This window comes from Oryctolagus cuniculus, chromosome 4, assembly GCF_051225735.1.
Source record: "Oryctolagus cuniculus isolate XC-2025 breed Fujian yellow rabbit chromosome 4, ASM5122573v1, whole genome shotgun sequence".
NCBI classification, from domain to species: Eukaryota; Metazoa; Chordata; class Mammalia; order Lagomorpha; family Leporidae; genus Oryctolagus; species Oryctolagus cuniculus.
Window position 1 is genome coordinate 109,337,392 of NC_142870.1, and position 23,615 is coordinate 109,361,006.

General features: G+C 40.6%; 1 protein-coding gene across 3 annotated transcripts; it reads left to right on the top strand.

Annotated features, from left to right (window-relative positions):
• The first annotated feature begins 383 nt into the window (after window positions 1-383).
• Window positions 384-18,332, top strand: EIF5A2 (eukaryotic translation initiation factor 5A2). Of its 3 annotated transcripts, XR_016232549.1 has the most exons (6): window positions 848-1,004; window positions 1,674-1,873; window positions 2,435-2,539; window positions 8,788-8,844; window positions 12,786-12,917; window positions 13,474-18,332. XR_016232549.1 is itself a non-coding variant. In XM_002716424.6 (5 exons), exons 2-5 carry the CDS (start codon window positions 1,709-1,711, stop codon window positions 13,531-13,533), a joined length of 462 nt encoding a protein of 153 aa, XP_002716470.1. In that variant the 5' UTR covers window positions 384-1,004; window positions 1,674-1,708; the 3' UTR covers window positions 13,534-18,332. The 3 variants fall into 3 exon arrangements, 2 of the variants coding, with proteins under 2 accessions (XP_002716470.1, XP_089187052.1); XM_002716424.6 differs by lacking the exon at window positions 8,788-8,844 and having other exon boundaries at window positions 384-1,004; XM_089330926.1 differs by lacking the exons at window positions 8,788-8,844; window positions 12,786-12,917; window positions 13,474-18,332 and adding exons at window positions 2,763-2,811; window positions 3,366-3,518.
• Window positions 18,333-23,615: the final 5,283 nt, after the last annotated feature.

Here is a 23,615-nt window from a genome sequence, read left to right on the forward strand (position 1 = left end):
ATTGGAGTAGGAAGTAACTTCCTAGGTCACCTTCAGGGTAGCAGAATGTGAGCAGTTTGTGAAATGGAACTGTGAAAAGCACAGCGCATAGTCTTAGGAAGCTTGTCTTTACTTCTATTCAAGTCTATGGGCGCTCGGTGGATTCTGAAGACAACTCAACCGCTCCAATGTGGTTTGGAGAGATTCCAAACTCAGAAATACCTAAGCCAGAAGGGAAGAAGGGCTGCATTGTCGCACTTTCTGGACTGCATAATCTGGCGGGAGTGAGCTCTCCTGTCCCCCACATTCTTCGGCCTCTGGTGTGTGGGGCAGGGCAGCTCTGTTCTCCGCCCACTCCTAGGAGCCCGGCCAGGGGCAGAACCGCATCACGGGGTGGCCGGAGCCTCCAGCAGAATCTGCAGCGGGGAGCCACGTACTTAAATACCGCACTTAGGCTCTGCCTCCAGGAATAAGCTAGGTGTGAACTCCAAGGAGAGCTGCAAGTTGTACCAGAAGCCGGAACCCAAAGTCCTCTCCATAACCTCGCGGAACCCTTGGTGAACAGAGGACAGGGACTACAGGGCGCGCGGCTTGGCTGCCGTCAACGCCGACTGAGAGCCGACCGCCACGAACCTAGAAGTTACAGAGAACAAGCTTTCCGGTTTGCGAGTTTAACCTCGGCAACTGAACTGTTGGAAGCGCTCCGCACGCCGGAAGTGCACTAATCCGCAGCACGTGGGGTTGCCAGGGCGCGCTTCACGTGACTGGGCGGAGCCTTGGGAACCCAGTAGCCAATAGTAGCCCTGGAAGGCGGTGCCTGTGACGCCTCGGGGCCTATCCCGGAAGTGGGGCTGGGTTGGGGGCGGGAAAAGGCGGGGAGACCGGGGTGTGGAAAGTGTGGCGGCCCCGCCCCGTGTCTTGGAACTGCTGCGGCCGCCACCGCCGCCGCCGCAGCAGCTGCAGCGCTGAGGTACCGGGCGCGGATGCGCAGGCGAAAGTCCGGGTTGCCTGCTCAAAGCTGAAAGGTGAAGACCTGGGGAAAAGCTGACTCGTGCTGGTCCCAGAGCGAGGGCGGGCAGGGAAGGGAGCCGGAACGAGCCCTGGCCGAGAGGTGGAGGAAAGATGGATGGGGGAATGGAGGCGAGCGCGAGACCTGCCGGGGCTCAGGCCCTTGAGGAGCCGGGCCGGGCCGGGCCGGGCTTTCCCTGCAGAACAGGGGATGCCTGGGCGACTGGGGCGGCGGCGTGCGGGGCGGCGGGCGGGGTGCGCGCCGGCTGCCCAGGGGCCAGGTGCTGCTGACCACGTCGTGTCAACTTGCATCGTTCCCGGGGCCGTGCGGCCTTGGGCTGGGCGCCGAGCAGCGGGCGTGCAGGCGCGGCGCGGTGCGGGAAGGTCGCGGGTTTCTGCGGTGGGGCAGCAGGGCGGGGACCTGCTGCCTGCCCCCAGCGCGGGTGAACGCCCGAGGCGGGAGGTGAGCTCCTCGGGGTTTTCCTTTCCCACCCGCAACCACCTCCCGATGGCTGGAAAAGTTTGTAGAGGCCAGAGTTTAGAAAAGTGCCCACTAGTCTTGGGTGGGTGTCGTGCAAATGCAAAAATGACAGTGAATCTTACCACATAACCTGTCTGTCGCAAATAAGACGTTTCCCTGCCGGCATGCTGGTTATTAAAAAGCAAACACAAACTTTTTTGCGTAGTTCCCTCGGAAGAACAGTCCTCTCCCCAGCCCACCATGGCAGACGAAATTGATTTCACCACTGGAGACGCCGGGGCATCCAGCACTTACCCTATGCAGTGCTCGGCCCTACGCAAAAACGGCTTTGTGGTGCTGAAAGGACGACCATGCAAAATAGTGGAGATGTCAACTTCCAAAACCGGAAAGCACGGCCATGCCAAGGTAAGCGCCCTTCCGAGTCGGGCTGTGGCCTCCGCGTTGGGATTTTCATCACTCGTATTCCATTACAGATCTTGACATTTCTATACTTCACGTTTTGTAATAAGCAATTTTTTTTGTTTCCGTAGTTATTAGGTGGTCAGCTGTTACCTTGAATACTTACAGGTACACGTCCTTCTGGGGGGCTTGTCATGTTTCATTGGGAACTGAGTCTCCCCGAATCCTACTGGCCTAGACTAAGATCTATTCAGTTTACCTTTGTGAAAACCTCTTTTAACAATTCTTAGAAACCTAACTTCATCTTTGTCATATACTTTCACAATCTAGATTACTAGAGTTTCTGTTATACTGGGTCTTGACGTGTCATGATACCATTTAGTTTTTTGATGTGTCTCAATTCTGTTAACACCATGGCTTTTTGTTTTTTGTAAGAAAGTAAAAGTAGATGACCCTGGCAGGAGGAGAAAGAATCTGTCATAATAAGTATTGGTATTGTACTCCTGTGTATGCAATGAGTGATACACTTGGCAGAGAATGAACAGGTCTTCTGTTGCCCTCTGTTAGGTTCACCTTGTTGGAATTGATATTTTCACGGGCAAAAAATATGAAGATATTTGCCCTTCTACTCACAACATGGATGTTCCAAATATTAAGAGAAATGACTATCAAGTAAGTACTAATTTCCCTTGCAGAATGATTCTTGTTTCTTAAAAGTACAGATGCTTTCTGTCAATTGTAAATTGACAAAAGCAAAGAGTGATTTGGAAGGTTTTTTTCCTAACCAATTATTAGGCACCACCTATCTGAGAAATTGGAGAAATAGTGATGTTTACCTGGTGTTCCTTATCTAGGATTATTGCTAATTGTTTTTAAACATTCTTGCATTTTTAAGAGGTTGAACACTTTGAGTGTTTCTCAAACCAAGTGACTGCATATTGCAAGTAAGTATGTATTTCATGAAATTACTGTTCTCTCTGTTGTAAAATATCTCAAATTTAGATAACTCCTTCCTGAGTACTTTTATTTCTTTCCTCTGATCAAAGACTTTCAAGGAACTGTTCTTCCAACTAAGTTTTTCTATTAATGAATGTTAGTCAGATTTGGTATTCTTAAGAAGTGAATTAGTCAAGAGCCATAAATAAAAAGTAAAGAAAATACAAAAATTATGTAATTGGTTTATTTATATTCAGTGACCCAGCTGGGACCTTTTGCTAAATTATATGTATAAACTTCAAGTTTTAGCTTTACTTACACATTTGGGTACATCATATTTAATGCTAGCATTTTGTTTGGAGTATTGATGATAAACAACTGACCTCATAGTCGGTGGAAGCTCAGATTAATCATAACTAAAACATTTCTTGAAAGTCTTCAGTTTCCTTATCAAGCATACCATATATTGAACTCTCTTCTGTTCATTTTACATAAAAGAATGTAAGTTTGACAGATTTGTTCTGTTCAACTTAAACTGATTTTTTCTGTGCCTTTTGTGTAGATTTTTAAAGAACATTGCTGTCAACTGCAGTGAGCCAGTGATTTCCTTTTATTCTTTGTCCACCTGCAACCATATTTTCATGTAGTTTTGCCACTTTCTAGCTCGATACTCTTGGATAAGTTATGTAACCTCTCTGAGCCTTAGTCTGCCAAACAGGGATAATGTGAGGATGAAATGAGGGGGGAAATGTACCAAAAAGCAGTTCTGGGCTGGGAAGAATCACTGTGTTCCTGAATTTGTATTTACGAAATGCATGAAGTTGGTATATCTTAAATAAAATTTTAAAAAACTAAATAAATAAAAAAAACTTTAAAAAAAAAGGCAGTTCTGTTCTGCTCCCTCTTTTCCTGTATAAAATTGAACTTAATCATCCTATTGTTGGATCGCTCAGAAAGATGTGGTACATAGGTGTTCAGTAAACATTTGGTAAATGCAGTGCTGATTCAGTGTGGTAAGGTTGGCACAGCAGACTAAGGCTGGGCATGGAATTTTTTTCTTTTTTGCCAAAAATGGACTTTTGTTCTCAAAAATGTGAATTCTTTTGAATATTCAATATTCTTGGTATTCAGTAATATTCAATACAGAATGCTTTTGCCTACTGCATGTTTCAGGAAGATAGGACTAGCAGTTTAGGTAATTACTACCATAATCAAACTGGTCAATAACTAATTGGAGCTCAAGATTTAACATAAAGGAAAAATTTGCTTTGACTTTCACTTTGGTATATAGTATGCTCCAGATGAGGGTGAGGTGAATGAGGTGAGTGGAGTTTTTCCTTCAGTTACAAAACTTTGATTAAATACAGAACTAGTAACAAAATCAAGCCATATAGGAGCCCAAGGCAAAAATAAAAGTCAGTAGTTCTGATTCTGTCTTTATTAAATTTTGATATTCTGTTCATCATGGGATTTTTGTATTCTAATTTAAAAAAAAAAATACTGCATCACAGTGTTCATCTGATCAAAGCCAACATTGGCACATCATAGCTGTGTAATCTCAGGCAGCAAGTTACTTAGCCTCTCTTACTGCCATTCCTTCACTGGTAACATGGGGATGTGACCGAAAAATTCTTTATGGGGTCATTTTGTAACCAAATTAGTTAATAAAAGCTATGGAAGATGGTCCAAGTACCTGGACACCTACACCCATGTGGGAGACCCGGATTAAGTTCCAGGCCCCTGGCTTCAGCCTGACCTAGCTCTGGCTGTGTGGCCATTTGGGAAGTGAACCTGTGGATGGAGGATCTTTCTATATCTCTCCCTCTTTCTCACTATGCCTTTCAAGTAAAATCTTAAAATGTTGTGGAGATTAAAGATAAAACACAGACTGCACATAAAACCTTGTAGATACTCAAAAAAAATAAATTTCTAAACAAAACAAGAACAGTTTGTGGTATAGTAAGTAGTCAATGCTCACATCCTCATTATGAAGTCAGGAAAGCATACTTATTTCAGTTCATTTAAAGAAATTAGTTCTGTGAGCCTTTCCAGTTGTGTTCATTGTGCAACTGTGGCTTTGTGCTAGTCATCTGCCTTGATTAAACTGCTTTTCCTAGTTGGCTATATGTAGTCCTTTGTATGCTGAATTTGGTATTTCAATGCCAGTTTGGCAGGCAGCAAAAGTGAAATTATAAATAAAAGTAGATTTTTTTTCACATGAGCTGAGATTAAGATGCCTGTGTCCTACCTGCATCTCACATCAGAGTACCTGGGTTTGTTTCCACAGCCCTGGCTCCCAATTCCAGCTTCCTGCTAATGCAGACCCCAGGAGACAGCAGTGTAGTTCAAATAATTTGGTACCTGATACCCATGTGGGAGAACTGGATTGAGTTCCTGGCTCCCAGCTTTGGTCCCAGTCTTTGCAGGCATTTGGGATTGAGCCAGCAGACAGGAGCTCGCTCGCTCTCTCTGCCTCTCAAACAAAACAACTTAAAAAATAAACATTTCGATAAAAATCAAGGTTTGAAAAAGTAGATCTTTGTTTAGGAAAGGAAGCACATTCATATTTACAGTTTTAATTTTATGTATTTTAGAATAAGTTCATGATGAAAGAAAAATGATCTCTTCTGACTCTTCCTTTCTAAGATTAGCTCGAATTAGAATTGCTAATTTCCATTACTTCTCCCAAAAGTACTTATAGTTGTCTGTGGCCCAGTGATGGTGTAAAATGCGAGTATATTCAGACACCTTTGGAAAACCCCAAACTGTTAAACACAGAAATGCACCGACCCCAGCAACTTCTTGAATATTTCTTTAGAAAGTTCTGTGGTGTTGTGTGTCCCACCACAAGGTAAAGGCCATTTCTGCATTCCCTGAAGTTTTATCCATCACTTGAAGACCATTTTCCAAAGAAAAACTATTTACTCCAGGATATATTCAAATATATATTGTAGAATTTTGGATTATTGGTGAGTTGCCAAAACCATGACTATTCAGTCCTAGGATAACCTTCAAATTAGTATTGCCTTTTGGATGTTGAGAAATATGAGTTGAATTTTATTGTTGCAATTCAAGACAACAATGACAAAATCATGATGCTATAAATTCCTGGAGCTCCAAGGTTTTTTGTTGTTGTTGTTGTTGTTGTTGTTTTTTAAATCATTTTTACTTGTTCTGTGGAATCCTTGTGTTCCCTGCTGGAAGCAGTCTTTCTTGGGAAATAGAAAGCCTCTAAAGCAGCAGGGCTCAGTGTTGCAGGGACAGAAGCAAATACTCTGCTATAGAATCATTAAGGATACTAGTGAGAAGAGCCACCACCTTGGATTCCTGATAACTGTGCCCTGTCCATTGGAAAAACAGCACCATGTATTAGAATACAGTGTAAACTATAAAACACCATCCTAGGCCTATAAAACATCATGGAACATGTGCCATAAATGAGTTTTTAATAGGTCAGTCCACTTAGCAAGCTGTTTGGGAATGATGACAACATAAACTAATGAATTCTCTGAGCATCGTTCCGTTACCTCATCAGTTTGTCTGTAGAATGAGCTTTTTTTCCAAAGTTATGCCATGTGAGATACTATGACAGGAATGAGGCATTCTGTGAATCTAGATGGGATTTTGCCAGAAGCGGGTGGGAAATGCAAATCCATATGCAAAGTAAGAGCCCACTGCAGTAAGGACAAGCCATTGCCTCTTTCCTGATGGAAGGGGTGCTGTGTTGTCATATTGCTAGCTGTTTCTCCTGGGGAATATGTTGGTCTCTTCCGTGAAGTCTGTCAGTGGCGGCAGTCAGATCAGCCTGGGTGAGGGAAACTGTGTCATGGAGCTCACTGGACAAGGGCATTCACACATAGAATCTGTCTTATCTCTCCAGTTATTCAGAGCCCCATCTGCAGCAGACACCTTTTGGTAAACATTCATATGGATACGTTCTCTATTTGGAAAAATCTGTCAACATACCCCATACTACTTCCCTAGACTCTATAGTTGGCAGTTTTCCTATCTTGGTCTTTCACTGTTGACTTTATCGTCCAGCTCTTAACCTTTGTCCATGATCAGAATAAATCCACAACTCTGGTTCTCTCTCCTTTTAGGTCCAATGCTTGCAGTTCTTCCCATCCCCACTGTCTTTCAGCACCACCTCTGAGTGGTATCATCATATAATTACTAACCATCAAGAAACCATCTTGAGTTTTTCTCTTCCTCAGTCAGCTGGTCACAGGGAAGTCCCTGTCAAGCCAGTGAGCTGAGGGGAAAAGTGCTGGGGGAGGAGAGGGTGCTTTCTGAGTCTAAGCCACTTCTCATACGAGTTGTTTGTGCCCTTAGGACCTGCTCAAGTTGATTTCATGTTGCTACTTCTGCTTGATGATGGAGTGCTGCTGTGCAGAGCCAACTTCATGGCCTGGTGGGTCAGATAACACCCCAGTCGGTCATGATGTTGTTCAGGTTGTATAACACTACTGATTGAGCTTTCAGCCTCTTCCAGAAACCAGCAACGCTAAAGGAGCAGCTTGAGAGTAGAGGGAAAAGAGGGAAAAAGTAGAAAGGAAGGGGGCTTAGCTAAGCAAGTTTGATTGTTTTGAAATAGATTGAGAAACAAAATATAAATTCAGAAATTAGGGATGAGAAGGCACCTGTAGTGATGACATACCTTCTCCAACTTTCTGTTTTATACCAATTATACAAATGGAGGCAAAAAATGGCCCCATTTTCAGTGTTCTTATTCTGACTTCATCGTGGACAGAATCTGTAGTCACTAACCACCTTCGCACCCTTCCTTTTTGTTCATGCTCTGTTTCCTTAGATTACTGTGCCTCCAAAAATTTCGTGGTTACAATACTCTTTGTAGAATTCTGATACACCATGGTATTTCTGTGTTTTATTGTGGAAATTTTCAAAGTACAAGTATAATGAACTTCATGTATACATCACTCAGCTTCAGTAATTATCAGTACATGGCCAATCTTGTTTAACCCATATCTCACACTCGATTTTTCTTCCTGTACTCTTTGCCTCTTATTTTCTTTTAAAGATTATTTATTTGAAAGTAGAGTTACACAGAGAGGAAGGGGGAGGGGGTCTTCTATCTTCTGGTTCACTCCCTAATTGGCCGCAATGACTGGAGCTGCACTGATCCAAAGCCAGGAGCCAGGAGCTTCTTCCAGGTCTCCCATGCGAGTGCAGGAACCCAAGAACTTGGGCCATCTTTTACTGCTTTCCCAGGCCATAACAGAGAGCTGGATCGGAAGTGGAGCAGCCCATATGGGATGCTGGCACTGCAGGCAGCGGCTTTACCTGCTACGCCACAGCACCAGCCCCCTGCCTCTTATTTTTAAGCTAATCTCAGATATTGTTTTATCTGTAAGAATTTTGTTATGGATCTCTAAAAGAGAAAAACTAAAAAAGTAGAATACTGTCATACCAAAAAAAATCTTTAATATCATCAGTAATCCCATGAAGAATGAAATTTTCCTAATTGTGTTTTTATAATTTTTTTTGATGTGGTGGTTCTTTGTTTTATAGTTTCAGTCAAGACCCAAATAAGGTCCACACAATCAGATTGGTTGAGGTGTCTCTTAACTGTTTTTAAGCTGTAAGTTCTCCTTTCTCACATATGTACTCAGCGTCCGTCTCTTGGCATTTTTGTTAAAGAGATAATCATTTTTTTTCTGCAAGCTTTCCTACTGTCTGGATTTTTCTAATGCATTTCCTTGTCATTTACCATTTTCCTCTGTCCCTCATATTTCCTAAAATTTAGTAAAATGTATAGGTTTGATCAGATTCATTTTAGATTTTTTTTTATTTTCTTCTTTCTTTTTTTAACAAGACTACTACATAGGTGATGTTCTGTGCAACTATCAGTAAATTAAAAAAACTAATTTTTTCCTTATGTTATCAGATTTGTCATCATTACCTCAACCCATTAATTTATTAAAGGATACTAAGTAATTATCTGACATTCCTTTTCTTTTTTTTAGCCAGAATACTTCCATTAAAAGACACTTCCCTTCATCCAAATTTTTATGTCCCTGGAGGTACAGTATAAACAAGGGCACTTCAAAAAGTTTGTGGAAAATGGAATTAAAAGCTAAGTACATTTTGGTACAATTTTAAAACCCATGCATAGTTTTTTCATAATATATATTTTCCTTGAACGTTTTGAAGGCCCCCTCTATTAGTGGATTTCAAACTTTTTTCACCAAAATAAAATTATTGTTTAATTCCATTTCCATGAACTTTTTGAAGTATCCTAATGTTACTCTGTGTGTGTGTGTGTGTGTGTGTGTGTGTGTGTTTACACAAGGGCAACATGAATGCTTGATGTTTCTCTTCAGTTATCAGTATTCAAAATGCATTGGTTCCTAGCATTTGCTGAAGATGACCAATGAAATAACCTCTTTCACTTTGAACTTCAGCTTTTAAACATATTTGTGTTTTAGTCCACTGTGGTTTTTAACCCTATTGATTCTCAAATTATTCTATCCTTGGCCTGTGGGAGCTTATTCAGGTTAGCTCCTGTGTTCCTTTGACATGAGCCTAATTAATGGTCTTTGGTAGTTCCTTGTTTTCTAATATAACAGCTTGCTCTAGGTTCATCTTGTATGCTTCCTGCTTGGAACCTGGAATTATCCATTTCTTCAAGGAGACTTAGATTCTTTTAGTAGAAGATGAACTACCACATTCTGGTACCAGTATAGTATTATATACTACTAAAGTGTGTGGTACACCACTGTAATAGGGTATTATCTCTTATTACAGTTTTCTCAGTCTGATCTCAGTTGTCTCCCTGCTTGGTATCACAAAATGATTACTCCCTTCCAAAAAGAAAAAAAAAATGCTTAAAGATATCTAAGAGGTATCAAATGAAGAGGTTTGTTTAAAGGTGAAAGATCAGAATTAGATTAGAATTAGCTTATAATAGTGTCCTCACCATCTCTGCCTTCCAACTCTACAGCCAGAGGGTGCTTTGAAAGAAGATGGGAAAGTGTGCACAAAAATGTGCACCATTATCTTTTTTTCTTTAATATTGAAAATTATAAAAGGGAAAAAGCATACCTTTAGAGAAATCTGGCAGACAATCACCTTAACCAAACCAAGTGAATCCAAGTAAACATGACCGGTAAGGGAACAAACTGGCAGGCTTTGCCTCCTGATGTGACACTCTGGGAGTGCATCACTTGTACACAGTATTTCTTCACAAACTGCATTACTATGAGATCATAAGGAAACAGTGAGACAAACTCAAACCAAGGAGCAGTCTACAAAACGATGAACCTGTTCTCAAATCAATGTCATGAAAGACAAATGAAAAGACGCTAAACCAACATGACAGCTACATAAATACAGGTATTTTCCTGGAGTTCAGGCAAAAAGTCACTATCAAAGACAAATGAAGCCGGCGCCGTGGCTCAATAGGCTAATCCTCCACCTAGCGGCGCCGGCACACCGGGTTCTAGTCCCGGTTGGGGCGCCGGATTCTGTCCCGGTTGCCCCTCTTCCAGGCCAGCTCTCTGCTATGGCCAGGGAGTGCAGTGGAGGATGGCCCAGGTGCTTGGGCCCTGCACCCCATGGGAGACCAGGAAAAGCACCTGGCTCCTGGCTCCTGCCAGGATCAGCGCGGTGCGCCGGCTGCAGCGGCGGCCATTGGAGGGTGAACCAACGGCAAAGGAAGACCTTTCTCTCTCTGTCTCTCTCTCTCACTGTCCACTCTGCCTGTCAAAAAAAAAAAAAAAAAAAAAAAGGACAAATGTTAGGTGATTTTGAAAAGCTATATATTGAAAAATAGATTATCAATATTAAATGTCCTTATTTTGAAAAACTTATGTAAGAGTACATGCACACACACACACATCCTTGTTTCAGGAAAAACATTGAAGTATTTAATAAACATTTAATTTAAAATATCAAATTATTCATTTGCACTCATTTTTCTATAGCTTAGTTTTATTTTTTGAAAACTTTTATTACATATAGTCATTTTTAATACGATTATAATGTGCATAAATGCATTATTTTACTATATGATTTTATGATGTTTTTGCATTTTTACCTTTAAAATGCTTTATATATTTCATCCCATGGTTTATTTTATGAGTTTTTAATGCTTATTATAAAATGGTGGTATTTCATTTTTATCAAAATACCAGTGTTATCATTTGGCTCCTATCTTTCAGTCACTAGAGTCAACAAGATTCTTTAACTCTTAAAATAGACAAGTTTCACACCAGGGAATTGCTGAAAGCAAAAATGAGAAAGATCTGCCTTGTAAGCATGTGGTTGGTTTAAAAATTACTGTTCTACTGTACAATCATTAAGTGTACTGAAAATAGATGATTGTAGAAACTAAGAGTGGGAATCCAAGAGGGAGGGGGAGGAAGGATAGGGAGAGAAGTGCCACTATATTCCTAAAATGGTATAAAGGAAATATATGAAACTTACCTAACTTAAGTAAAATATATTTCTTTTAATTTTAAAAAAATTACTATTTTATCTCAACCTCCTTGCTCCTCCCTCCTCTACCCACCACCTCACAAATGTTTGAGTGACTAAGAGGTGAATTAACAGTGACTGCTGTTGCTCTGAATGATTGTTTTTGTGTTTTGTTTTGTTTAGATTTTAGCCATGTGCAAAAGCTCAAATCTGCGGTGGCTGGAGTGTTCATGGAAAACCATAGGCAGATTTGGTAGATGGTGTACATAGAGGAGAGTGTGGAACTCTAGAAACTATCCCAATAGGATGCCTGGGTTATTTCATGGGCTAACTGGGGTCAAGGACCATGTCTTTGACTCCCCTTAAGTATGTTAGCCCCTGGTATTCTGGACACTTGCATTTTATAAAACCTGCCAGAATCCTTGGCATACTGATAGTGGATGTGCTTTTAGAATACATGTTTTCCATTCCTATAATAAAAGAAATTCAGTTATATCAAAATTGTACTTATGTACAGTATAGATTGATAACTGGGGTTTGTTTCATTAATGTATCAGTAACTAGGTGTTTGGTTTTGGTTTTCTTTAAAAAAAAAAAACTATCGTAAGCAACAAGCTAGAAAACAAAAATTTTCCACTTAACTGTTTATAATCAAATTATAAGATGCATTGTTAGTAATAATGAAAAATTGAGGCCGGCTCCGAGGCTCACTAGGCTAATCCTCCGCCTTGCGGCACCGGCACACCGGGTTCTAGTCCCGGTCGGGGCACCGGATTCTGTCCTGGTTGCCCCTCTTCCAGGCCAGCTCTCTGCTGTGGCCAGGGAGTGCAGTGGAGGATGGCCCAAGTGCTTGGGCCCTGCACCCCATGGGAGACCAGGAGAAGTACCTGGCTCCTGCCATTGGATCAGCGCAGTGCGTTGGCTGCAGCACGCAAGCGGCGGCGGCCATTGGAGGGTGAACCAACGGCAAAGGAAGACCTTTCTCTCTGTCTCTCTCTCTCACTGTCCACTGTCAAAAAAAAAGAAAAAAAATAATGAAAAATTGAAAAAATATTCATATGCCTATTAATGGGAAATGATTAATTCAATTACGGTATAGTCATGCAATTGTTTATTCATTTTACAGGAATGTAGTTGTGTAGTGGTTTTCTAATTTTGAAAGATTTCTAAGATGTACTATTAAGTGAAAATAGCTTACTAAAAAATACTCGTGCTGTCCCATTTTTTTCCAAAAGTAGCCATATGTATATTGTGCACATAAAAGTAAATGCTTTCGAATACACCATGAAGAAACCTAAACTGTTTAATAATACAGAGATTGAGCCTGGGTAGGGAGGAGTGAGTACAGTGAATGGTGTACTTAATACTTGGGTTCTGTGCGTATTTTATACTCTTTTATTTTTAGCATTTTTATACACCAAGAATATATTACTGTATATTACTGTGTACTTATACAAATTAGTGTTGACTGCAATTTAATCGTGCCGGCCTTACAAAGGAATGGGTATAGTCTAATCAGTGCAAATGCTATGATGTCTTCTAACAGCTGATATGCATTCAGGATGGTTACCTTTCCCTGCTGACAGAAACTGGTGAAGTTCGTGAGGATCTTAAACTGCCAGAAGGTGAACTAGGCAAAGAAATAGAAGGCAAATACAATGCAGGCGAAGATGTACAGGTAAAGACCTAGGAGAAAATTGTTTTAATCCATTTTATAAAAACTGTCCTAACTAGTAAGCAGAAAATACCAAATACGAAATGCCATTTAAAAATCCTGCTAAGTGTTTAAAATTTTTATCTTTATAAGGTGATTTTTCCAAGATACCCTTAGAGACCCATTACCAAAGAAAGTATCAAAGTTCATTTTTGCTGTATAGCCTATGTCAATCCCCAGTTTGTTTTGAAAATCTGCATCTGAGCTATAAGAAAGCAAACTGGGGGAGTACTAGCAAGTGAGAGATTTACTTTGTCTTTGCTGCGTCTTTCAGAAGTATAGCATCTAGTAAGTGCTGAGGTACAGCTCTCACTCTCCCTGTTCCCTGGATGTTGTTTTACAGCTGAAGTTTGAAAACTTCTACTTTAGAAAACTGTCAAGAAGGTAGATTGTTTTCAAATACACTTTTCCAAAATCAGTACACACAAAATATCCACAAGTACACATTATATGAGGAACTAAATAGATCTCTGTATATTGATTTCTGAATAACTTTTTGCCTGCAATTTTTTTCTTCTAGGTGTCTGTCATGTGTGCAATGAGTGAAGAATATGCTGTAGCCATAAAGCCGTGCAAATAAAGAGGGGGGACATCAGGCCTGAGCGTACTGTTTAGGTCTGGGTCAGCTCCAGATCTAAAGTCTGATTCTAAGTTGTCACCAAAGCTATGGCCTTCATAAGCCACCTCATTTCTTTTTTTTATTGTTTTGACATTGTGCTGGGTTAGTTTAGTAAGCAATTGGCAATTTAAGAAAATAATCAAGATGTATAATTCTTTATTCTTAACTTTGTAGGTGTCTTTCCTATAATGTTCCTGTGGTTTTCAGTTTGTGAATCCAAGAAACAGACAAGGTAGCTTCAATAGATGTGATTTGTATGAGAAAATCATTTCTGCATTTTAGTTAATGCAAAATAAACCAGGGTTGTAAATCAATGTAACATATAGTGATATTACAATACCGCATTAAGGTGAATTGCTCGGCATTAATTTCAAGCTTAATAGTAAAGAATCCATGTAAAAGTGAATTGAAATTATCACAGTTTCAACCTCTGGCAAAAAAAATCTTTAAGCAAAAACCATGTTATCAAAAAGTACAGGTATCTTGGTGGCCATGTGCAATCACATGTATTCGCTCAGTCATACTGTTCTTTGCCAAATGGTTGGCAAATTTGAAATAACCGTATATGGTGGTTTTAGTACCTTCTTGTGGTTAACATGGGCATTAAATTGTTGGGTGAATACACAGCGACTTCATAAAGTTCGTGGAAAGTGGAATTAAAAGGTAAGTTTATTTTCCTGTAAAAAAAAAATTTCAAATCAAAAGATCATGAAAAATATGTATTATGATAAAGCTATGCATAGGATTTCAAAAATTTTTGCACCAAAACAGCCTTCCATTTTCCACAAACTTTTTGAAGTGTCCACTTATGAGCATGTCAGACTGTAAAGAAGACAAAAAGGACAGTGGCAAAGGGGTTTGATTAAAGCTATAGGTTTTTATTTGAAGCCTTTGTAATCAGCATAGTAAAACAAAGTTGTTTTTAGTTATGGTTTTACTTTTAACTTTTGTAGCACCACCTGCAACCCTACATTGAAAGTGGTGACCCGTGTTTACAAGATACTGTGCAGCACTTTCTTTTAACCTTGTTAATTAGAGTTGCCATTTATCAGCAATTACTGCTTACCAACCACTTTTCATTAGATGTTTTAACATTAAAATATTTGTTAGACAAAAACTGGAAATCCTTATTTAACTTGATTTGGGATATTTGCTAAATGCATATATATTTCTCTGAACTGAAATGAAAATGAATCATGGAAGAAATTTACTTGATGTGCAAAAATTATTTTAAACATGTTTGTTTTCTGATTGGTCATATGGCTTAATTCAATTACTAGTATGAAATACAACTAGGAAAGAATTAAGCAAACTGAATTATGTTAAAGGGTGTTTTAGGTGACAGCCTGATTTTCTCTGTAATCTTCTGGGTCACATGTGTGTTATTTCCAGACATTTAGGCATTGTTAGAGAGTTTGTGAGGATCATTGACTCAGTTGCAGTCGTTGTATTGGAGTAAAACTTAGAACAAAATCCTAACTCAGAAATACCGTAATTCTTTTAAGAGTGGTTCTGAAGCTTCTCGCATCATGTGTTGGCATCTTAAAGACCCTTATTCCCATGATGTAGGAAAATCAATGTGGTGATATAACTGATCCAGTCGGCCACTGGAACTACCACGAAGAGCAAAAGATCCCAGTTTGAGGCGCTTAGTTTGTAAATCCTGTTTTATGCTCAACAAACTCATTTGAGAAGAAGCAAGATACTCTGAGAAAAGTGCAAGAAGAATTCTAAAACACAAGAAATACTGAGGTTGTTGCTAAATGTTTTTAGTATAATGGTTTTAGCTTTCGCCCATCTAAAGCAGAATTAGGAACTAGGCTAAATTCTTTCCAGTATTCTATTTAAGTATCTACTACATACTGCTCCAGTTTTTTAGTTCTCTGATGTGTGTTGTACTTGCTGCTGATTGGCATTATTACCCATGGGAATCCCAGAAAGTTATTAATCTGTGCTGCTTGCTGGTCATTTATATGGCCTCAGTTAACCATCCTAGTGTTTTGAATTAGTATCATTTTGTATTTTAGCATGCCCTTGGTCTTCCCAACTTGTCAAACTTCACATAAATATATTTTCAATTGAGATGTAAGGATATACAAATTATAATAATGCATCTCTATCTTCATACCTTGAATGGCAAAAGTTATTTATGCATAAATATCTCAAGCATTATATGAAGTGTAAATACTCTGATATATAATTATAATTATAGATTTTAAAGATATGGGACTGTTTATTTTCACATAAGTCAATAGATGTTTCTCTAGAGCAAAATATTCCATTTAGTAAAGCTTTATACATTGTATTAAAAGGAAGCAGGGAACATATATTTTTAACATAGAACAGAAGTAACTTCATTCATTTTTTGACATCAGAGAAATGTTAAAAGTGGATTCCTAGTCTTTGTTGTATTCTTTTGTAGCAAGTGTTCCATATCACAAGTTACCATGTATAGAATGTAGACTGTCATGTTGATAGATTATACTGTGATACACTACTTTTGTCTGGACACATTTCACCACTTTATAGACAGTATTATATTAATATATTCATAAACAAATGAATATTTGTTTCTTTCTACAACATATTTTATTTCTATTGTGAAGACTTTGTTATATCTTATTTGCTACAGAGTTGTATGCCTTTTGACATAGATCAAATCACAGCTACTTTGACCTAGCATTTGCATCATAAATGTAATTGTGATGTTTCTTTCATGCTCCCTTCCAAGGGCTGTCAGTCACTTGAAGAAATTGTTGCTAACTAAGCTCTTGACTCAGTTTCCCTTAATGGTACAAGCTTCTGTACTATTGCTTTGTATTTGTTACCAAAACTTCTGCAACCAGAAAATATCTTTACTAGGAAATGCTGCAGTAAAATGTTTAGGCTATAGGGGACACAATTTCTCATTACAGCACTATGTGATGGTGGTACACATGTGCACATACAGCTTTGTATGTTCTTTTTCCCAAAGTCCTTCCAACTCTTAAAAGTACTGTAGTCTGGTAGTGCCTCAAATGTTGGTAACTTTTTTTTATTTAAAATTTTCTCCAGAATTTGTTTTTGTACTCTAGGGTTTCTCAATTAGATTATTTCTAGTTGAGCTGTAATTTGAATGCATTATTCTCAGGGCTGTTTATGCTAAGAACTGACATTTCATTAATTTCAAGCTAACTGCCTGAAAGTATATTGTGAAATTTTCCCAAATTGTAATACAGTGATGCATACATACATATTACAAATTCTTAATACCAGTCTACTTACACTACATGCTAAATATTGAATAAAAAAGATACTGGAATCTTGCCACACTTTTTCACTTTCGAGTAGAATTTGTTAGTTTTACCTTAGAAACCTGTCTCCTTAATGATACATCTGAGAGCATTCCTTCAGAAAGAACCCCAAAGGTGGCATTAGGGCCATTCGTTGACATAGTAGTTCTTAACAGATTAGGGATAACACACTGAAAATTCATAATCCTCTTTTGAGTACATTAAAATGTTTACATAATGATCTTGAAAATGAACTAGGAACACATTTACTCTGACAAAATATGGCTTTTAATAGAAGAGCAAAAACATAAGAATATTTCCATAAGCAGTATATTGTATGGATCAATAGTTTGAGGTTTTCTAATATCATGCAGGCACAATATTTCATAGTGTGCAAGTCTTTTTATTTTTCCTGCTAGCATTGAGACAAATAATTGGCAACAAAGGTTTAAGAAAATTTATTGTAGAAATTTTTTGTGTGTGTTGAAAATCTTAAGGTTGAGAAAACTCAATCTATTAACTTTATTAAATTTATTTTTTCAGAATTGGGTATACGGTATCATTATTTGGTTTTGTAGGGAACATTTGGATTTAGCTTACAGACCACAGATGTTCTGTGGGAACATAGCTGGAAGTCACTATATAATTTGTTTTTCTATTAAGTAAACATCTGAACACCAACTGAACTATCAAGTGAGGTCAAGTGCCTGAAAAGTTCTGAGTCCATCTAATAAGCACGTTTCTGAATGTGTAAGATCTCACAGCAATGCATACCAGGCTTTCACCTGCTGGAAACATACTTGTTGACAAACTTGGCCATCCACAATTATTCCCCTCTCCTCAAAACAGGTAGAAATTATTTTATAAAAAAAAAAGTGGTTCTTTATAGGAAGTTCTGAAAACTCTATCTTGGTATTGGTAGAATTAGGTTGATCTTAGTTCAAGATGGAACTTGTCAAAAACTCTCAACACTGAACTGTATTCAGCAATGACTGAACATCTCGTCATAAGTCAGTTGTGATCTTTCTTGAGAGGAACTCTATTGTGGTAAATACCTACTACAAATAAGCACTCTTGTGTTTATTGCAAATCACTAGTTCTATGCAGTATAATGAAAATAACTAGTTCTATACTGTTATGTACATTAGTCCTCCTCTCCAGAAAGAAAGTAGTTGTAATGGCATTGTCTAATACAGTGGCACTTTATTAATAATATATTTTAGTTGTCCTAAATATAGGAGAACTCCTGCCCTGACCTGCAGAGACCCAAATGTTTTAGCTAAAACTTTAAAATAGTAAGATATGTTATATCAGTATTACAATTGTGCATTTTACATTTTAAAAATGGGTAAATTTCAAATGTTAATTCTTTGGCTATACTAAAATATTCTTTAAAATGTAGCTGATGAACTGATCAATTATAACTTTGTTAAGATATATTTGTCTGTTTCTTCATCAGTTATACTAAATAAAGCTAATTCAACAGTTTGCACTATTGTACATGTTTTTTACATAAATATTTTTAAAATATTTGCATACTAGAAAATTTTATGAATTAATGCATATATCACATTTTTTATATTCTAGGTCCTTACTGAGAATGCCCCAATTTTGGCTGGGTAATTTAATTTCTACACTTTAGTTCCAGATTCAGGTACAATTTTGGTTTTATTTTTAATAATAGTCACTTAGTTCACATTTTAACAAGTCCAAAATAGTAAAATCTTCTCCTCTTCACCTGCTTTCTGTGTACCCTTCCAGGGATACTTAATGCCAAGGAAGTTAATGATCCCTCCCAGGGTCAGAGGTACTCCTTCCCTCCCAGCTGTATGCTACTCTCTTTCCACAGTGACGTGAGTGGTGCAGTGAGTCCCTGACCCCCACTCTTTCCCAGTCCTCTGTCTAACCCACACCAGCTAGATAGTTCATCTCTGGATAGCTCACTTGGTTTCTTCCTTTCATGCGTTGTACCATTCTAAAATATCCCTCTCCCAGACATGTGAGCCATGCCAGAGCTATCATGGCAGTTGTCACTTCATAGCCTTGATCATTAGTGGGTTTTTTTTTTAAAGATTTATTTATTTTATTTGAAAGTCAGAGTTAAACAGAGAAAGAAGGAGAGTCAGAGAGAGAGAGGTCTTTCATCCTTTGGTTCACTCCCACTTGGCCGCAATGGCTGGAGCTGCGCCAATCCGAAGCCAGAAGGTTCTTCCCGGTCTCCCATGTGGGTGCCGGGGCCCAAGGACCTGGGCCATCCTCTACTGCTTTCCCAGGCCATAGCAGAGAACTGGATCAGAAGTGTAGCAGCCAGGACTTGAACAGGTGCCCATATGGGGTGCTGGCACTGCAGGTGGTGCCACAGCACTGGCCCATGCCTTGATCATTAGTACTAATATCCCTGACCTACCAGATGCAGAAGGCAGACTTTGAGAGTAAAAGAGTCACTGGATTAGTCTTCTAGCCTCCATCCCCATTGTTGGAACTTAAAAATACCAATAACCCAGTTTCCCAGATGTAGGCACAGGAGGGAGAAAAGAAGAAAAACAGCTAATAAGTGTTTTGTGCTTCTTCCCCCAAATAATTAAAAATTCTAGCCAAATAGGAGGTGCCCTTCTGTGAATCTGGTCCAATTAGGACGTGCTGCCTAGTGTGCTCCATTGGGAACTTGAAACACCAGTTCCCACAACATGCTGAGCATATCTGTTAACACCAGGAGCATAGTGGTTCCAAAGTTGTAACAGTACATTGTCTGATCTGAGAGTCATTTCTGAATCCACTCTAGGTAATTTTTTGCCACATCCATGGGCACTTCCCAGCACCACAGTCAATTGCATTTGGCTGTTCATGAGGGCCAAAAAGGCATGGCAACCTCGGTTGCCAAGTGGATTCTAGTTAAAAGAGTGAGGGTCCTAAATTTCCATCACTATAAACTGCTTTTTTTGGCTCACAATTACATGTATTTCACCTAAATTGTGGGTGTTGGTATAGTCCATTTTAATCACAATATAATCAGTGAGGTAAATTTAACACCTTGAATTAGAGAATATACTTTTCTTTCTTTTCTTTTTTTATTTGACAGAGTTACAGTGAGAGAGAGACAAAGAGAAAGGTCTTCCTTCCGTTGGTTCACTCCCCTAATAGCCACTACAGCCGGCACTGTGCAGATCCAAAGCCAGGAGCCCATGCTTCCTCCCAGTCTCCCATGCAGGTGCAGGGACCCAAGGACTTGGGCTATCCTCCACTGCCCTCCCAGGCCACAGCAGAGAGCTGGAGTGGAAGAGGAGCAACCGGGACTAGTACCTGGTGCCCCAACCGGGACTAGAACCCGGGGTGCAGGCGCCACAAGCAGAGGATTAGCCAAGTGCGCCACAGTACCAGCCGAGAATATACCTTTCAAAATCAAATAGAACTTAAAAGATATTTACAACACAATGAGAACAGTAGTGATTTCTTTAAGTATAAATATGAAAAGTAACACTATAATACCAATTCCAAGTGAAATTAAGAACAAAAATAGAAAATTAGATGCCACTTTGGGACACCCACATTCCATATCTGAGTCCTAGCTCTATATCCAATTCGAGCGTCCAGCTGCCAACCCTTGGGAGGCAGCAGTGATGGCCCAAGTAGTTGGTTCCTGCCACCCACATTTGAGACCCAGGTTGAGTTGTAGGCTCCCAGTTTCTGGCTAACCCAGCCCAATCTGTTGAAGGCATTTGAGGAGTGAAACAGCAAATGGAAGATCTCTATCTCTGTCTCTCAAATAAAATTTTAAAAGAAAATAGTCCTTCCTGCTGTAAATTTTAAGATAGTATACAAATGTATAATGAGAAAACAGAAATTAAAGCCCTGTGTGTTGGAATATGTATAAAACAGTATTAGAGGAAAATTCATATCATATCTGTTAATCAGTAAAAATGAAAGTATGAGCAAAACTGAATTAAATTCCTAAATCAAACAGAAAAACCTAAAGATAAATGCAGAAATCAATGATATGAATAGGAAAATATCTAAATAAAATTCTGATTTTTTGAAAATATATATAATAAAATTTTTATAACTTCTTAGGAAAATATGGTTATCAAAATCGACCACAGTAAAGATAAAAAGCTTAAACAGAAAAATTTTAATTGTGGGGAGCAACCCGGACTAGACTAAGTTACTGGAATTAAGACTTATTCTATGCATCTGCTCTCCCACAATATGGCGCTGGGAGAGAAGAAAACAGCTTCTACACAGCTGCCTCCAGTTCAGCCAATAAACAGCAGGACCTGCTCCTGATTGGAGGAGAGCAGCGTACTCGGCGTGTGGGCAGCCGAGTTAGGATTGGCGGAGGAGGACTATAAAGGAGGAGAGAGACGGCATGCACCAGGAACATCTAAGGGGAACATCTAAGGGGAACACCTGTGCAGCCCCCGAGAGAGCCGGCCGGCGGTGTGCCGCTCCCCTGCGGAAGTGGGGAATGTGGCCAGGGGGAACTGCCCTTCCACGGAGGTGGAAGGGACAGTAGCCAACCCGGGAAGAACCAGCAGCAAACCCGGGGAGGGCCGAGCAGACGAAAGAACAGCGCAGGGTCCAGTGTCGTTCCTCCACGAAGAGGGGGAGTGACATAATGGTGCCGTGACTCAGATAGGAAACCTAGGACAGATAGGAAACTTAGGAGGGAAGAAACGGGAAGAAGTGGGAAATTACCAGAGAGAGAGACTAGCAAACAGCCTAGGGAAAAGCCGGACGAAAAAGGTGCTAGAAGGAGCTATTGAAAGCTTAGGCATAGACTCAGATACGGACTACGGGGGGAAGCTGGGAGAAATCTCTAAGGTCGAAAGCAAAAGTGAAAGCTAGAACAAACAGACTCGGATGCGGACTGTGGGGAGAGGCCAGGAGAAATGAGGGAGGAGTATTGTTGGAGGAAAGCTTGGGGAAACATACCGGGTAGAGAAAAATGTTAGGGAAATTGAAGCCGTGGGGGGCAGGCCGAGGCGGAAACGAAAGCCACTTTGGGATTCTCAAGTTAGCCCGGGAGTAGGGGGCGAAAAGTTAAAACCAGAAGCGGAAACGTAAGCCCGGTTGGGATCCGTCTGATTAGCCCGGGGAGCAAAGGACGGGAAGCCAAATCGTGGGGCGGAGATGTGAGCTGGGTTGAATTCGCCAGGTTAGCCCGGGGAACTTAGATTGAATGCTAGTGGCGGAGACGTAAGCTACGCTGTGTGACTCGCGGAGGCTGCCGCGTGCAGACAGAGCGTGCGGGGCTCAAGTAGATAGGGAACGCTGGGCTAGTGCGAAGCCGCGCAGATGAGAGAGGCGCGGGCTGAAGCGGCTCAGAGCCGGAAAGCCGCCAAGAAGCAGCCTCGGGGCGGGCGCCCGGAAGCTGCGGGGATAAGAGAAACAGAAGTTTAGAAGTAAAATGAGAGAAATAGGAATGCTGGAAGATAGAAGTAAAATGGGAGAAATAGGAATGCCCGGAGATAGAGAAATAGAGAAATAGAAAGGCCTCCCCACAATACTGCAATGAGAAGGCTTGGATTCGGTCTGCCTGATTAGTGAGGCAATGAGCACCTGCGGGCGGCTAGCAGCTTATGCGCCGCAGGTCACTGAAGATAGGCACGAATCAACACCAATAGGCCTCCCCACAATATGGCAATGAGAAGGCTTGGATTCGGTCTGCCTGATTAGTAAGGCGGTAAGCACCAGCAGGCAGCTCGACCAGAGTATGAGCTGCAGGTCACCGAAGATAGGCACGAACCAACATCAATAGTCTCCCCACAATACTGCAATGAGAAGGCTTGGATTCGGTTTGCCTGATTGTTAGGGCTTGTAAGCCCCTGCAGGCAGAGTAGAGCATGCGCTGCAGGGCACCGAACACAGGCACGCATCAGCGCCTAAAAACCTCCTCACAACATGGCGAAGAGAGGACCCGGATTCGGTTTGCCTGATTGATAGGACTTGTAAGAACCTGTGGCAACTCTAGCAAGTAGAGCAGAGTGTGTGCCGCGGGACACCGAAGACAGGCGCGTATCAACGCCAAAAAATAAAAAGAAAGGGGGATCTGTGGGGAGCAACCCGGACTAGACTAAGTTACTGGAATTAAGACTTATTCTATGCATCTGCTCTCCCACAATATGGCGCTGGGAGAGAAGAAAACAGCTTCTACACAGCTGCCTCCAGTTCAGCCAATAAACAGCAGGACCTGCTCCTGATTGGAGGAGAGCAGCGTACTCGGCGTGTGGGCAGCCGAGTTGGGATTGGCGGAGGAGGACTATAAAGGAGGAGAGAGAGAACATGCACCAGGAACATCTAAGGGGAACATCTAAGGGGAACACCTGTGCAGCCCCCGAGAGAGCCGGCCGGCGGTGTGCCGCTCCCCTGCGGAAGTGGGGAATGTGGCCAGGGGGAACTGCCCTTCCACGGAGGTGGAAGGGACAGTAGCCAACCCGGGAAGAACCAGCAGCAAACCCGGGGAGGGCCAAGCAGACGAAAGAACAGCGCAGGGTCCAGTGTCGTTCCTCCACGAAGAGGGGGAGCGACATTTAATAGGAGAAATAGAGAAAGCTATCAAAAAACTGTCCTACAAAGAAACCAAACAAAACTAGGTTCAAATGGATTCACAGGAGAATTTTGCTAAGCTTTTACAGACCTATTTGTCCCAGTGTTACCGATACTGTTGTAGAACATAGAATACAAACAGAGCTCCTAAATTCATTTTAGGAAGCCAAGTTTAGCATTGGTACTTAAACCTGATAACAAAATAACAAAACAAAAATATTGAATACA